The following is an 18,246-nucleotide window of genomic DNA, read 5'->3' as shown; positions in this document are numbered from 1 at the left end:
ATCTCCTCGAAAAACGTCTCATTCAGCCACGCGGGGATTATTGTTGGTGGCATCATTTCGCAAGATGAGCTTTTCGGACACAAACACATTTAATTAGAAACAACCTGCCGTGTCCACTGTGCAAGATCAACTGTTGATGTAGCTGAGAGATACGGCGTTATTCGTTTGGAAGCATACTCAAAGTTTTATCTTGCTTCCCGTTCGTCACTCGAATTCTTTACCGGTAGTAGCTGCTCGCGAATAGATTGATTGTGGCGCACTTCAATGGGATGATGTAGACAATAATCGGGGCCAATATGATGTAGATATAGAAACGATGACGCAACTAAGCACACTATAGTGCGCACATTTTGTTCCCAAGCATCATATTTGTTGTTTGTATTTATTATAAGCTAGGCCGCTGCAAATATTTTTAGAATTTTTCCTAGTGATTAATTTGACTTTATTATGTTTTATTTATTTATTTTATTTATTGGAAGATGTGGAAAATAAAAAAATAAATAACAGACTGATTAATCTTAAACATATATAGATTTTAACTGCAGATGCACAGTTGAATCTTTCCATTTTAGCGTGTTCCCTATTCTTGCCTTTGTAATACAACATCATCTATCACTCCAAAAAAGGCAATAATTTCACCCGAATTTAAAACATCGTATCTGTATACGCTAAACGTGGGAACTGATTAGTTATGAGTTTGTTGTTTCCGTTCCTTCAGATTACAAAAGGCCGTCCGTCGCGAAAATTGGAATTTTGAATAGCTCAGCGTCAAAATAGGGAAATCAAGTATAAGCAAATTATATAAGTTTGTACAAACCTAGGGAGAGATAATGCTTAGAAGGTATCCAGCTTTCCACGTTCACCATAATGGCGGCTGCCACGGCATACAAAAGAAAACAAATTGTACAACGTGGGCGGCTGCTATCAATAAATCTAATAGTAACAGCTTCCGACGCTTCCGACGGTAGTCGTATCCTAGCAACTATTTTCATTTTGTTTATTTATTGCAACGTGAGCAGACAACATGGAAAATACTTGTAAATTCAATTCTCGTATCATGCTTGCATAATTAGAAACTAATAATTGATTTGAGAAAATATTCATCATCTTTATGTTCTAGGTGGAAGAAGTTCAATTTGGTTTCCGACGTCAAAAAGCTTTCGACGTAAAACTGTAGCCCCAGCAACCCATCCAGCAACAAATAGACAAATCAGTTTGGCATTATTTTCGCATATTTCCATTTTCTTCGGCGAGGGAAGACTTCTCATGTTCAAAATGCTGAACTATTGCACTGAATGAATTTCAATTTAATGTTTGAAGGTGTGGAGAAGGTAATAAATGACGAGCAAAATGGTAGCATAAATGCAGCGGCTTTAAAACTATTCGTTGCAAACTTTGATAAGGTACACTGGGGGAAGTGGAAAAGGAAAAATCGATAGTTCATGTTCAAATCATTGTAAAATCAATTTAAATGATATAAATGCATTCAATCTTTATGGGCTCCCAAAAACAGTCCATTTTGCATCAACTGTGCGGTAATTCATACCATTTTAGCCGCTTGAAATTTATAAAAATATAAACCCAAGTTATCTTGACCTCCAATTGTGATGAGTAGTGATATATGATTAAAATCAAGATGGTAATTGCTCTGAGTATCTTTCGTTGAATAATTTCATTGGATTAAAGGAATAGGTCACCAAGGAATTCTTGAAATAGCTAGGGGAGGGCTGGTTGTGCCTTCTCGAACACTAAGTGTACGTAAAATCTGTATGTTCGCCCCAAAGGTGAACTTTTTTGAGAGAGAATGAGACTTACATTGTTATAAACTAATCGACTCAGTTTTACTAATTGATATGATGTCTGTGTGTGCGTGTTTGTATGTATGTGTGTGCGCAATCACGTACAAAATTATCACCTATTTTCATGCACTTGTCCCTACCCGATTTGCTCGCAACAAATTGCATTCAACGGCGAAACTTGTTATGAAAATAAATGAATATGTGATATGGAATATATTTACCTGGGATATTTACCTATCAGTGCTATTTTTATCTTTCTCGTACATTTTTTTTCATATGTAAAACATGTTAAAGGCATCAATACTGATAGGTGGATTAATTAGGCGTTTTGTTATGTATATTAGTCCAATCACCACTGAAATCACAAGGATAACAAAGGACCAAAGGACCATATTAAGATTCACAGCTATCAAAATAAACCCTGGAGGGAAGGAAAAATTTGCGTGATCAGAACATTGTCCACTTCCCCCGCAGTGTTTGATACCAGGGGTTAGTGTAAAATCTTTAAATTATTTGCTTTCATGGTGCAAACCACTACAAATTGAATGTGATTGTTTAGTTTAATAATTAATTAACAATTATTGTATTATAATGGTCACCTGTGGTGCAAAATCACCGGAAAAAGGAACAATTTAAGCAAGTAAGAATTGATTTTATGAATGCAAAAATTAGCTTCTCGCGAAACCTAAAATAACAGCTCCAGCGTTAACTGTGTTAGTGTAAGTATAATGCAACATACATACAATGCAGTTTGACGAACATTTGCTTTGTTTGAACGTGTGTGAAGTTGTTCGAACAACCATTTGACAGTTGGCGGCTCGGTTGGAAAAAATTAAAACGGTTTGATTTTGGTTTGAGTTGTCGGGGGTGGAGTCAAGGTTCGCCGAACATGTTTGAGCATTTGTAGTGAAGTTGCACAAACCCCCGTATATTTTTTGATGGTTGGTGCTCAAGTTAGCGCTTCGGTCGTTCGTGTGTGATATTGTTGGTCGAATAAATTGATTGTTCGTGCCGCTGTTGGTAAAACTTGATGAATGTTGGAACAAACGAGAGGTGGAGTCAATGTTGGTCAAACTGCTTGACCGTGTGTACGTTCCATAACACAGATTTTACCATAGTATTAGTGTGAACATTAAACTATATTTTTGCACAATGTTATGGTGTGGTAAAAACTGTAAAGTCTTTACAATTGAAATTTTTCGAGTCATTTTTACACTTAAGCCCGAACGCAATACAACGGACCCGTAATGCTGGGTAGACACCTTTACGTGGTGTATTACGGGGTAAGATCTACCACGGTTACATTGCCAGCTACAGGCAAATCCTGACCCAACGAATACCTTCCTCATTATCCAACTCCGTAGTACTTATGAGGGTGTCGCTAAGTCGGTGGCCTCTCGTTAAGTAAGTACTACATCAACACTTCCTTCCTCTCCCTAGTTACGGTGAAGATGGGCGTGGCCAGGAGTAGTAATCCTCATGCTTTTGTTATTTTTGTTTAAGACTGGAATCAAGGATCACTCCCCTTCTTGATTTCTGATAGCATTCTAGATAAGGATCTCAAAAGAAAAACATGAGTATCACTAGTGTCCAATCTACGAATTACACCGTAACAATGCTAATGCTAATGCTAATGCTAAGCCCGAACGCAATACAACGGAACGGCGACGGAAACGGCAAATTTGACAGAAAATATATGGGCTAACTGTCAAATTTTCCCGTTCCGTTGTATTGCGTTTGGGGCATTACCCCCTTTCTCCACTTCCCCCAGTGTACCTTACTTTAAAAATGAAGTTAATATCCCCTCCTGTTTTCATATCATGTACATATGTTTATTCTATACAAATATAGTTGGAAGCTTACGCAGTTAACGTTTCGAATAACCTGCTGGGCTTACATTCTTAATTTGCATAACGAGGGGCGATTTTGAACCGTTACATAGCAAATATTCACCAGCAGATGGCTATTACATGGCTGTCAACAAAATTGTGTGAGCGTGAGCTCAATATTTCCCGAATGGGAAAATATTACCAAACCAATCATAGATAGAAATAAATTCTCATACTATTTTCATTAGTTACATGTGTCGATACAGTCTTATGCACTAGTGAAGTGTCCTCCACAGTACAAGAGGCTTCCAACAATATACTGGTGAATGCATAGACCTCATCATTAAAAATAGGGATTCAGATTGCACAGGACTTGGACATAAGCCGCCTAAAATAAAATTCCTCCACAATAATGGAAGTCAACAATACAACCGATGCAGATTTTTTTAGTATCTCGTCCATATGAATAAACTTATAGGTAGTTCGTATAAATTAGACCATGATTTGATGAAAACTTTTCCTATAGACGAATCCAAGTAAAAATAAGAAGAAGACACACGACGGTGTTAACTTTGACAGATCCTACAGCACAGCATAGGGAGATCATTTTAAAATGCTTATAATAAATTCTAGACAAAACGTAATTAAAATCTGATTGATGTATGGAACGGAAAAAGTTCCGAACTGTATGATAGATACATTTTTGGAAAATATTCAAAAAATTGAGATAAGCTTCCAGATACGTAATTCAGAACTTTTTCCGTACCGTACATCAATCAGATTTTAATTACAATTTGTCTAGAATTTATTATAAGCATTTTAAAATGATCTCCCTATGCTGTGCTGTAGGATCTGTCAAAGTTAACACCGTCGTGTGTCTTCTTCTTATTTTTACTTGGATTCGTCTATCAACCACCAGTAAATAAACAATTGGTTGCTAGATACATATCAATCGACGTCGAAAGCAAATAGGCTTCGGAAGCAATTACAGTGAACGTTCGCTAATTGGGGTTTTTCTAGTTGGGGCGCTTTTTAGTTGGGGGTTCGCTAATTGGGGCGAAACCCAATTAAAAAGCAGCTAAACGTCAGAATGTGATGTCAAAAACGCGTTGACGTTTTGTTTCCGTGTTTGGCGGGATCGATATTTTCTGGCGCGTAAAATTTTCCTTTGTTCAATGCAAAAAGTAAACAACATTGGCGCTTGTCAAAACGCCCCAATTAGCGAACGGCATTCGTTAGTTGGGGTGAGGTTGTGCCCCAATTAGCGAACGATCACTGTACTGTCAAATTAATTTATAGTAGCTGCCATTATGGCGATCGCGGAAAGCTGGATCCAGCTTTCCAGTATAAAATGCTATAAAAAGTTTGAAATTAACTGCTTCCGGACACTGAACTGAAATTTTTATCATAGCACGCGTTAATTTAATACTTTATTCCAGACTTCAATACTTAACGCATTCTCGCCTTTGAAGCAAAAGGCCGAAGAAGACATTTTCACATTTCAGAAGCCACTCGCAGGACTTCACCGCTGAAGTGGAGAATGTAATTGATGCTTTGCAGTCGCTTTTTATTTGACGCACGATCCACATGAAAGAATTGGTGGCTAGCATCGTGATGTTTCTGGCTTTCATATTCATAAACCGGTTTTTTTAACACACCGACCGTGATTTCGATATTGAGTTTTCAAATATGTTTTGTATTCAACCGAATCTTTTACTGCAAGAAAAAGTAAAAGTAATATTTAAGCCTTTAGGCGCCCAGAAAACGGACTGAATAATATCAGCTATCTAAGACGAGTTTAGTACTTTCCATTTAATTCCATTACGTTTTGTTATCTTTACAGATACGTATTTCGACCTCATTGTCTCGTACTCTTTAGTGTCTCGTACTACTACGTACAAGTTCAGTATTGTACGCAGCACTTTTCGTTCGAAAACCCCGAAAGCTCTCCGGTTCGCCTCTTTCGACGTCCATGCTTCAAGTCCATAAAGGGCTACTGGTAGAATCAGAGTTTTGGATAGAGCAAATTTCGTTTCCATCTGCAAGTTGCGCAATCCGCAAAAGGCCCTATTCGCTGCATACGTCTTTTCACTTCACGGGAAACGTCATTGTCACATGTCACAAGCGTTCCAAGGTAAACAAAATCTTCAACAACTTCAAACACATCCCCATCAACACACCTCAGTACCAACACCACTAGGTCTTCCTCTATCTCTGCCTGACACCACGTACTTTGTCTTGGTAGAGTTAATGGTTAAGCCTATCCTTGTCGTCTCCCTCTTCAGTGGGACTAAAGCCTCCACTACTACTCTGCGATCGATTCCTATGAAGTCGATGGCGTCCGCAAAGCCTCTCCTAATAGCACCCTCGAACGCAATGTTGAACAATAAATTCGAAAGTGCGTCCCAGCAGCTATACTGTTTTTCAGCTGTTCAGCTTCTTTACCTCGTCCAGCGTTGGTGTCCAGTCCACCTTCATTTTCACCGTTCAACAAATCTTCGAAGTGCTCCTTCCACCTGGCTGCCACCATAGTGTTGTCTGTCAGCAAATTCCCCTCTCGGTCATAGCACCTGGCAAGCACTGGCGCAGTCTTATGCCGCTCCATTGACAGTTGCGTAAAACCTCCGCATATCGTTTCTACCCATGTTCTCCAGCACTTCAGCTATTAAACTTTCTTCGTGTTGCCTTTTTTAATGCGGTGGATTCGTTTCTCATCTGTCTTTGCTACACTGTACCGCTTACTTTGGAACGGATACGAGCCACTAGCATTCAACTCCTAGCACCATTTTATTTCCGTCCGTCACTCGCAGGCACTCCTCATCAAACCAACCATTTCGTTGGCGTCGCTATGCAGTGCCTAACACTTCCTGCGCTATTGTAGTCACAGCTTCGTGGATATTTTCCCACAATATGCTGACGTCGCCAGATCCAGTGACATCTCCTATCCGCTCGTCCAGCTTCTGGTGGTACTGTTCAGCAACTCCTTCAACTGACAAGCGTTGGATATTGAAACGCATTGTTCTGTTGTTTCGTGAATTCGTGACACTGGAAAGTCGCACCCGAATTTTTGCAACTACAAGATAATGATCCGAGTAGATGTTCAGATCTCTGAAGGACCTTACATTTATAACATCCGAGAAATGTCGTCCGTCGACCAGTACGAAGTCTATCTGTGAGCAAGTGTCTCCACTCGGATATTGCCTGGTGTGTTCGCGGATAGTCTTACGTGCGAAGTATTTACTGCTTATTGCCATCCCTTTAGCAGCAGCAAAGGTTACAAGTCGCCGACTATTATTCTTGGTAGCAGAATGAATGCTTGCCGTAGCAATGACAAGGCGAAAGAAACTTTCTCTTCCGATCTGCGTATATGAATCCCCGTTGACAATCTTTACATTGTGTGTTGGGCTAGTAGTAGTAGTAAAATTCATTTTTATTTTTCTCTTTTTGTTTTTACAGTAATATAGACATAACAAGTGTTTGACCTTGTGGTCCTTCATCTTTCCTCGTTCTTTTGTTATTTGAAATACCCTTATATGAATTGCATTCCATTGGGAATTTATAACATTTTAACCTATTAAAGGTATTAGTTTGCATTTACTTACATCTACATTTTAATAACATAATTACCTATTTACACTAAAATTTACATCAACAAATTTGATAACCTAATTTAGAACCAGTGCCCTAATAGCAGCATGATCGGAGATGGTACAACGAACTTTGAACTTCTCTTCACACTCACCAAAGCGCTCTGGTAATGTTTTGATCCCGGCCATACGGTGGACCTCAGAAGTTCGTGTCCTGGGAGGAGTGTTGCGGATCATCATCAGGAACTTGTTTTGAACTCGTTGGAGTTTCAGATGATGAGTTTTTTCGCAGCTCTCCTAGACCAGCATGCCGTATTCAAGCTAATTTTTCAGGGACAATATGACGACCGACGGTTGATCGAAGGGTACAGCAGTTTCAACAAAACTGTACACTTCGTCACCGTCTTGTCAACCTGTTGCCGGACGATAAGCTTGCTGTCGAGGGTCAAGCCAAGGGAGTCGGCCTCATTGGCCCATTCCACAGTCGTGCCATTGATCATGATTTTACAGTCCCCAGGCGGAACATGTTTAGGAGATTTAGAGAGGGGGGAGGGGATGATGACCTGGGTCTTCACCGCATTGATACAGATCTTCCAGCTGGTGAGGTACTCTGTCATTGCATCCAGGCCTCGTTGGAGTTTTGCCACTAGCGCTCTGATCACTCTACCGTTATAGACGATGGAGGTGTCATCTGCGTACAGAGACAGAATGTCGCCTTCTGGAGGGTCTGGCATGTCGGAGGTGAACAGATTGAAAAGCAGGGGCCCGAGGATACTGCCCTGGGGGACGCCTGCGACGAAGTGGTGCACATTGGAGCTCGCTCCGCTGATTGAGAGCCGGAATGTCTTTGCCGATAGGAAATTGTTGATGATTTTCACCAGGTAGCTGGGAAGATTGTAGCGTTGTAGTTTGTACACCAGGCCATCGTGCCATACATTGTCAAATTCCTTCTCGACATCGAGTGAGGCTATGGTGCATGTTTTAGAGACAAACTTGTTCCGCCTGAGGACGTTGGTAACTCGAGTCAGTTGGTGTACGGTTGATCGACCGCGTCGGAAACCAAACTGTTCCTCGAGTAATATGTTATGGTGTTCAGCAGACTCGAGTAGACGGTGGTAAATTGCATTTTTAAACAGCTTGGATAACCCTGAGAGAAGGCTGATGGGGCGAAAGCTTTTTCGAGAGGAATGATCCTTCTCAGGCTTCCTGATGGGAATGACTTTTGCAGACTTCCAGGACGAGGGGAAGTAGCTGAGTCACATACACTGATTGAAGATCAGCGAAAGATGCTCAAAGAATGGAGCACTCATGTGTTTGGCTTGAGATTTAGGATGCTGTCGAAGCCTGGGGCCTTCATGTTTTTGATGATTTGATGTAGGCCGTCAATTCGCCAGCTGTGATCTCAAACTCTTCTGAGAAGACGTTTGGAGTCAGATGAATGTTATTCACAAGCTCGCTGACGGCTGCTTCACGTGGGCTGATGATGTTCTGGCCAAAATTGTGTGAGCTGACGAAATGGCGGCTGCCTTCTCCGCAGGAGTTATCATGCGATCCTTAGAGTCATTGCTGTCTAGTGGGATCAAAGGTGGATTTGGCCGAGGCTTGGATTTTAGAATTTTGGTTAGCTTTCAAACCGGCTTAGCACAGTTTAAGGTCCATCATTCTGGCCTGGATAATTTTAGTCATGCTATTGCACCGGGTCTTAAACGCAGGCAGCCTAATGCGTTGGTACTGCCTGCGAGCGACATTTCGCAGACGGATCATATCTTTGGTGAGTATATCAATTGTCAGTCAGGGTGTTGCTTACTTGCTGGGCCTTTGTAACATTGTGCTCGCGGGCTAGGGAGATGGGAGATGGATGGAGTGCAGCTGCTCGTCGACGTCGCCGGATGTCACCGGAAGCCGCTGGTAGTCGATGTTCTCGTCCTTGACCGTTGAAACCGTTGACCGTTGAAACCGTCCTCAGTCGACTTGGTGGAGTATTCATAAGAAAAAGAACAATTTAGTTTAACTTTTGAACCCCTTGACCGATTTCCATCGAATTCGGAACACATAATCTTTGTCTTAAGGAGCTGACGATTGAGGGTTAGGGATGTTTTTTGGAAGAGGGGGAGAATGGGTGGTATGGTATTGTTTAGTTATGTTTAGATCAACTCAGTGTAACTTTTGAACCCCTTGGCCGATTCCAACCAAATTTGGGATATACAGACGTTTGCCAGAAATAAGGCATCGGTGGATGTTTTTTCCTTCTTTAGAAATAGACGTATGCCTGGAAAAATGCAATTTTGGAGTTGATCCCAAAATCAGTCAACGTTTTCAAATGAAATCTGCCTTCTTTTAATAAAATGATGAAGTATCAATAAGAAAACACAATTATCCTGTTGATCAATTGGTTTATTTATTTCCCGATTATGAAAAAAACTGCGAATCAGATTGCCAATTGCGAGCAAGGCCGGGTACATACAGCTAGTTAGCCATAAAAATAATTTTGTTCGTCAGATGGGCCTTGTAAAGCGTACCATTGGTACTTCGCGTACCTGAAGGAATAAAATAGACCCCATTTCGCGGCCCTTAGCCTTTTACCCAGAACCCTAGCAGCACACATGTTCCTCATTGGTTTCTGGAACTGATATGTGACCAGATTCAGTCCCAATCAAGTTGCTGTAACCATTTTTGGCTAACTTGTGCTGCTCGGGAAACTCCAGGATACGAGTAACCTTAGGGAAGATTGGGTAACCAACTCCGGTGAGAACTATGGTCGTTTGCTGACAGGGAAGGGGGGGGGGGATTTGCTCCTCTCCGGAGGTAAAAATTTACTGAGCGTCTGTTCTCCATGTTAGGAGCGGCTCACAACAGCGTCTGTTCTCCATGTTAGGGGCGGCTGATCATTGTTCGAGTGCCAGCGAGGGACTCTAAAATAAACTGTGCACACTATGTCGCATCGTGTCAGCATCGAGAAGGCAGCCCCTTCAACGCGATGTAGGTAGCGCTACCTTGGTAATGTAGCCTACTGAAGATTCTACAGTTACCAAGAAAGGCAAAAGTAGTGCAAACGGATTGATTCAACGTCAACAGACCCGGCAATGAATAAAGACAACGATTGGAAAGTCGGAACTTTGAATGAACCCACACATGTTGGGTTCCAGGCTCCTGAGCTGCAGCAGGTCGGCGTGAGGGTGGCAGCAATCCAGGAAATACGGTGCCCCAGAACTGGAGAACGTGAATTCCGGGCAGTGGATCCCATAGCGAACACTTCATTCAAGTACCACATCTACTATAGCGGCGGTGACAGAGCAGAACGAAGAGTTGGCTTCATGGTGATCGGGAAGTAGATGAAGCGTGTTATCCGGTGGAAGTAGATAAGCGACCGCATTTGCGTGTTGAGAATGAAGGACAAATTCTTCAACTATAACCTGCTCAGCATCTATGCCTCAACGAAAGATAAGCCTGATGGCGTGAAGGATAAGGATAAGAGCCTTGATAAGACCTACAGAGTATGCCCAACACATGATGTAAAGATTGCAATCGGGGATGCAAATGCGCAGATCGGAAGAGAAAGTTTCTTTCGACCTGTCATTGGAAAGCCTTCATTCCGCTACCAACGATAATGGTCTGCGACTTGTAACCTTTGCTGCTGCTAGAGGGATGGCAATCAGCAGTACCTACCTAAGTAAGAATATCCAATATCCGAGTGGAGACACTTGCTCACAGATAGACCACGTGCTGATCGACGGACGACATTTCTCGGATGCTATAGATGTAGTTGAAGGAGTTGCTGAACAGTACCACCAGAAGCTGGACTTCTGGTCACCACTTCTTCTTCTATGGATCTACATTTCAACTGGAATTTTTCCTGCTTTTCAGCATGTGTGTTCTATTAACATTTCCACAATTATCAATTGACCGAGAATCGAACTCGCCATCTCCGGATTGGCAATACTACGCCTTTGCACGCAAGGTTCACTGGAGACCCCAAAGGATGTACTAAAGATATCAAAAGATTTGACATATGATAGAAACACTTTATTATCATACATATAACTATTATCTTCGCATCTCCTTGTTCATTCAAAATCCAACAAGCCCCGAGTGTCGAATAGCTTCAAGAGAGGTTTCAAATGTTCATAGAACAGTGGATTATTGTACATGTCATGTCGGAATTTTTTATTCTCTTCACTATCTCCGAAGAATCCATCCATGTTGGCGTTCTCATTCTTGTCCGCTAGTACCACTGGCAGAATCCCATACAAGCAATACAATCCGAAATATCCCCGCTTAAGCATCTCTATGTGAATATCCCTCAGACTGGGTATGACAAGCGGATATGCAAGTTTAGTCAATGCCTCAGTCAGTTGAGTATGATAATACTGGACTAACTCATCGAACCTGGTGGTTTTAAGCTCCAGCGTGGTTGAACTCACAACGTAATAAAATAAATCTGTTACAGGTGAGCCGTAGAATGGACCTTGGTAGTCGATCTGAAATAAAATCATCTGAGACTGACTTTGCGATCAGTTTTCGAATCATACCTTACCAGTAAGGCATCCTTCGGACTTCCAGATTTGTGATAGCTGTACAAGTGATTGTTCGTCCACACATCGGCATGGCAGAGCGCAACGAAATCCGAGTCGTTCAATGCGAGAGACGTGCTTAGCTTATTGAAATGATTATCCAAACTTTTTTCCTTTACGGTTCAACGAATATATTGATCGAAAGTTGGAATTAATAAAGTGGTATTTGATGATGATTAACGCAAACTTACCAATTTAGATTGGTATTGTTTATCTTCCGGTGATGATGAAAGGATCTCCAAAAAAACAGGTTTAATTACGCTGATAAATTTCTCCATAAAAACTCTACCCTCAGGGCTAACGTAAAAACAGTCGTATAACGGCGAAATCGTTTTATTCTGTAATATCAAAATTATTAGTTTTAGACAATCGAAACTTGGTTCGTATGAGGTACGGACTTTCCGATAAAGAACAGCACCAGCGGCGTGAAATTGCGCAAGCTTCTTTAAAAATACATGAACATGGTCCAGATCAGCGCCTTGCTGACGATTGGCCACAGTGTATCCTTGAGCCCCAAGATCATCCATCACAATTACGTCCGTGTCTCCTTCCACCGTTTTCCAGCATCTAGGGCCGAACCGGATAGTTTCTCCCGCTTCTGCCCATAGTTGTTCCATTGCCGGAAGCGTGTGTTCGTAAACGTGTTTCTCTCGAGTAAATACGCTAAATTGTTTCATCTCCGGCATAGTGATAATAGCTTTGATAATAACCGCAAGAGTGTTGATACTGCCGTCTAAGAGATAAACAAGATAGATGTAATTTATTAAACTTTGAAGACTTGTAGACTACTGTAATTCAGCTAAATCTGTATGCAAAGTTATTGATTGCGAAGTTTTCAATCACAGTATATATAAACTTTCCATCCGAAAACCTTCCAACCGTAATTGTTCAATCATTGAAAATAAAACTTAAAAGTCGATTTTCTCATAAACGAATTTTTTATTATTATTTTTTTTTTGATATGTTGTATTGTAGCAGATAATATACATAAGGTACACTTTTTCCGGTGATTTTGCACCACAGGTGACCATTATAATACAATTAAACTAATCACATTCAATTTGTACTGGTTTGCACCATGAAAGCAAATAATTTTAAGATTTTACACTTACCCCTGGTATCAAACACTACGGGGGAAGTGGAAAATGTTCTGATCACGTAATTTTTTCCTTCCCTCCAGGGTTTATTTTGATAGCTGTGAATCTTAATATGTTCCTTCTTTGTTATCCTTGTGATTACAGTGGTGATTGGACTAATATACATAACAAAACGCCTAATTAATCCATTTATCAGTATTGATGCCTTTCACATGTTTTACATATGAAAAAAAATGTACGAGAAGGATAAAAATAGCACTGATAGGTAAATATATTCCATAACACATATTCCTTTATATTCATAACAAGTTTCACCGTTGAATGCAATTTGTTGCGAACAAATCGGGTAGGGACAAGTGCATGCAAATAGGTGATAATTGAGTACGTGTATTGCGCACACACATACATACAAACACGCACACACAGACATCATATCAATTCGTAAAACTGAGTCGATTAGTTTATAACAATGTAAGTCTCATTCTCTCTCAAAAAAGTTCATCTTTGGGGCGAACATACAGATTTTACGTACACTTAGTGTTCGAGAAGGCACAACCAGCCCTCCCCTAGCTATTTCAAGAATTCCTTGGTGACCTATTCCTTTAATCCAATGAAATTATTCAACAAAAGATACTCAGAGCAATTACCGTCTTGATTTTAATCATATATCACTACTCATCACAATTGGAGGTCAAGATAACTTGGGTTTTCCACTTACCCCATTGCAATGGGGTAAGTGGAAAAATAACTGCCAAATTTCAAATATATTTTTATAAATTTCAAACGGCTAAAATAGTATGAATTACCGCACAGTTGATGCAAAATGGACTGTTTTTGGGAGCCCATAAAGATTGAATGCATTTATATCATTTAAATTGATTTTACAATGATTTGAACATGAACTATCGGTTTTTCCTTTTCCACTTCCCCCAGTGTACCTTATTTATTTGTTTTGCACTATAAGTCATAATGGAGAAATGATGGACAAAAAGTTATATTTTTTTTACAATAAGTTGGTTTTTCAAAAATGGTCGAAATAATTTTTTTACGTTATTATCGAATCGATTTTATTGTACATTAAGGTGTACAGCAATATTTTTTGCTACCGTTTCTGAGATATAGTGATTATAAGAAAAAATATGCCGATATTTTTTGATTTTCAGTCATTTTCGATTCTATTCAACCTAGAATCAAATTTTACTGAGTCGTTGATATTTATTGACAAATGCTAGTAATGGAGCAGTGGTTGGCCATTTTTTTGGTGTGAGTTTGTGGAAAAAATACTTTTCATAGAAAAAAACAAATAATTTGTTTTTCGAAATACATTCTTAAAGTGAACCATCTTGGGGAAGTATCTTTCAACTATGCTAATTTTTGATATATGTTATAGCAAAAAACTAGTATAAATCGTTGCACAGTAGGTCAAGGTGGGAAAAAAAGTAAACTGTGTAACAGAAATTGCATCTTATTCAAGTGATAACGATAAGCAGATAGCAAGCTTAAGATAGTTCGGAAGGTAATATGTAGGGGAAACCGCCAAATGTTGAACGGCTAATTTTGTCGCCTATTGTTGAACTCCCATAAGAAATGCACGTGCGTTCAACAATAGGCGAAGAAATAAGCCGTTCAACATTTGGCGAATTACCCTAATGCATTTGAAGATAGACACCTGTCGCAAGGGTTAATAAACGTGTTTAAAAAACGTTTGGAAATCTTTCTGATTGCTAAATTAGTTGGTAGATTAGAAATTGGCCAGACAAACTACCGAATCTAGTGGTAATGATTTATTGTGTAATGGAGAGGAAGATATTTGAATGATTGATCTTAGTTCGATGAAGTTTCTAAGCAAATTCACTGTTAGGACTCTACAATTTCAACTTTTGGCTATATATCCTAATTCATGCAAGGACAAAACAAATTGAATACAAATTCATATTCTACAACGAATGCCAAAGGGTTGAAACATGCACACGGCGTTTCCTCCCAAGTAACATTTTAAGTTTTATAACGCTCTTGAAAAAATTTGATTTTTTCTAGGTAAAGAATTTTTTCTTAACCATCATACAATTATTTATCAATAAATATCAACGGTATAGTAAAACTTAATTTCAGGTTGAATAGAATCGAAAAAAAAACCAAAAATGATTGAATTAATTATTAGGCCCTTGTCAAAAGTTAGGCTTGAATCAAAATGGCAAACCAATGATGCAAATTATGTTTTTTGATCACAAAAAATGTATATGCAAAATTTCAGAGAAATTCGATTTCACAGAGAATTGCTCACTTGCGACCTTATCAGGAATTTCAATTTCACTTTAAGCCTTACTTAACTTATTTAGGAAAAGTTAGGAAATATAACAATTACCGGTTGGGTGCACCCTTCCAGAAAACTTAGATTCAGTACTCGTCATTCCCCTTCACTAGCTCTAAAAATTCATTTCCACTATACTTCACCTTACTATTCAACTGCTGAATGATTTTATACTTGTCACTGGTTTGCTATAACTTTAAGTTCTGTACTTCGTCACAGTGAATCTCAATGTCAATTGAGTTTGTTTGACACGAATGAAATATCAAAGGAGTAGGTAATACCGAAAATTAATATGCACAATACTTCAAGCATAACGTACTCTGTTATTACAATACCAAACGCATCACAAATTATTATTCGTTTGGTATTGCAATACCAAAGCATGTTATGCCTTAAGTATGTTGCATTTTAATGTTTGGTATTTTACCGCTTATGCAAGGCTTGTTTATTCCAATTTCTGTTATCGAGGTCGTCGCTTCTGCTCGGGTTGGCCCAGGATCGAGTCAGGTGGATAAGGATGGTCCATTTATCGTAGGAGCTGTAGACCACCAATACTCAGGTATCAAGTATTAAGTTTTAATCTGACACTTGAAAAGTAGTAGAATGAGTTGTACATCTATGTTGACAAATTATAATAATTATCGGCCATCAAATCGTTCAAGAACGTGAAGTCTTCATACTTAAAATGTACGATTCAACCAGATCGGTGTTCATTATCTTAGTCTCCAGCTTTATTACTCCTCCTTATACTGCATCCACGAAAACCAGCATAGTTTTTGGATGAAATTTGGTTAGTGAAATGGCTCTAAATTTTTTTTTCTTTTTCTTTCCAACAAGGATACTAATGATCATTCAGTAATTTGCGTTCGATCATTTAGTAGTTTGTCAATAACACATTCCAGAAGCTGAATTTCAAAATATGTTTTATGGTGGACTTCTAGTGCGAAGGTTTTTCTACAACTCTGCCTAATGGTTCGTTGTTTGAATTCCACTACTAACGGAGTTATAGCTATAGTTTCAGTAACTTAGACTAAATGATAACAAAATTCAAATCATTTAGTTTAAGTTACTGCAACTAGCGCACTAACTCCGTTATTAGTTGAATTCTAATAACGAACCATTTGGCAAAGTTGCAGAAAAACCTTCGCACTAGAAGTCCACCATACAACATATTTTGAAATTCAGCTTCTGGAATGTGTTATTAACAAACTACTAAATGATCGAACGTAAATTACTGAATGATCGTTAACATCCTTGCTTTCTAATTATTGAGTTAGAGGAAATTTCAATTGTGGAAAACTTTATCACGTGTAAAATAGGAATATCGTTGAAGCGAACTCTCATCTATCTTAATTAGAACTACTTGAAAACACCTACCATCACAAACAGCATCTACTTTGGCGCGGTACATCGACGATGTGTAGTTTTCTCCAGAGCCGCCCGTTGGAGTTACGCTCTGGATCTTCACTTCAAACTTGCCAGGAGCTAAACCTTGCTGGCTGACGAAAATGTCTTCGAAAAATGATTCGTTCAACCATGCAGGTAGATCCGACTGCTCCGGAGCAGCTATTCCGTTTTCGGTCGGTGCCATTTATTTTCGAATGTAAGCGCTACGCACGGCAACAACAAAATTTCAAAATCTGAATCTGTTCGCGCCAACTGCTCGAGATCAACTGTGGACAGCAGTGGACAATGTGAAGCGCAAACTTATTGTGGTGGGATATCATTCAAAATTTTATCTTGTTTCGCGTTCATAAATTCAACTGGTTAATTCCGGAAGGCAGTTACGAATTGCAAATAGATTGATTACGGTCTACTTCTGTTCCACAGAACGCCGTAAAAGGAGACGTAGGGTAAGACGGTATAATGTGCCCCCCTAAGGCAATACCTATGATAACTTTTCAACGCAATTTATGTCCAAAAAGTCGCAAATGCATTGCCTGTGAGTAGTCATATAAAAATATAACAGAGAACACGTAAAAAAGCTTTTTTTGGAAAATCGTGAAAATGGAATTTAACAAGTGCCTTGGCAAAACGCCCAACTGTAACCAAAGACGATTCATACCCCTTCATTAGTATTTACAAACCTTTATGTACATTAAAAAACCAACATAAGTCCATTTAAGCAGGATCTCGCCGCGCTTGTGTACACTTGGTAAGGGCATACCATCCTGCCTACATTGGGGCGTTTTGACCAGTGAAATGTATTTTCGAAAATCGTTACATTTCAAGACAAAATTTTCAAAACGACTTATCTGCTTTTGTAAACAAAGATTCAAACGATGATTTTACGAATCTGATAGCTCTCCCACGCAAACCAACACCACCAACAGGTAGTGGAAACCTTCACCTACCTATTGGTGGTGTTGGTTAGCGTGGGAGAGCTATCAGATTCGTCAAATCGTCGTTTGAATCTTTGTTTACAAAAGCAGATAAGTCGTTTTGAAAATTTTTTCTTGATTTTTAAAGATGAAAGCAATTTTATATTATACCTACTAGCTGACCCGGCGAACTTTGTCTCGCCAAAAATTGATCAATTTTCTGATACAATTTTTCGCGTACACAATTTATCTAGAAAATAAATAGGTTCTTAAAACTTATTTCTCATTTTTTTACAGTTTATTATATATACAGATAATCAAGATTTGAAATTCCCATACAAAATGTATGAAAAACCATTTCATCAAAGAGATTGGGTTTGGTTTTTAAATTTTTTCCAGGTTCATCGAAAATCGAAGAAGAAAACGGATAGCGTAAACTGAGGTAAAATGCACCCCCGGGGCATAACGATCTATTGGCTCTTTTGGTGGTGTTTCAGACATACTTTCAATAATGTTTTCTGTTAGCTTTGTTAAAAATACTCCTGAAAATCTTTCGAAAATGTCCTTAAAAACGTTAAAACGTCGTTTTTCCCCTGGGGTGCATATTACCCAGGGCCGGATTTAGCCAGAAGGGGGCTCGGGGCCGACAGCTTGGGGGGGGGGGGGGCAAAATGTACAAAAAAGGTTGGTTTTGATACATAAGATTCGTGTGGGCCCTGGGCCACGCCCCC

At 39.4% G+C, this 18,246-nt stretch overlaps 2 protein-coding genes across 2 annotated transcripts in view; one reads left to right on the top strand and one right to left on the bottom strand.

Moving 5' to 3' along the window:
- LOC134227859 (uncharacterized) overlaps positions 1 to 18,246 on the top strand; it is a 185,920-nt gene that overhangs the window by 1,474 nt on the left and 166,200 nt on the right. The window lies entirely within an intron of this gene.
- Positions 11,224 to 16,888, bottom strand: LOC134219445 (uncharacterized). Its single transcript, XM_062698174.1, has 5 exons — positions 16,572 to 16,888; positions 12,185 to 12,519; positions 11,978 to 12,124; positions 11,750 to 11,899; positions 11,224 to 11,693 (listed from the first exon to the last, which is right to left on the bottom strand). The coding sequence occupies exons 1-5, from the start codon at positions 16,783 to 16,785 to the stop codon at positions 11,280 to 11,282; spliced, it is 1,260 nt and encodes a 419-aa protein (XP_062554158.1). The 5' UTR covers positions 16,786 to 16,888; the 3' UTR covers positions 11,224 to 11,279.

The sequence above is a fragment of the Armigeres subalbatus genome, chromosome 3, assembly GCF_024139115.2.
Source record: "Armigeres subalbatus isolate Guangzhou_Male chromosome 3, GZ_Asu_2, whole genome shotgun sequence".
Classification (NCBI taxonomy): Eukaryota; Metazoa; Arthropoda; class Insecta; order Diptera; family Culicidae; genus Armigeres; species Armigeres subalbatus.
The sequence above is the reverse complement of the archived record's forward strand: the minus strand, read 5'-3'. Positions and strand labels throughout refer to the sequence as shown.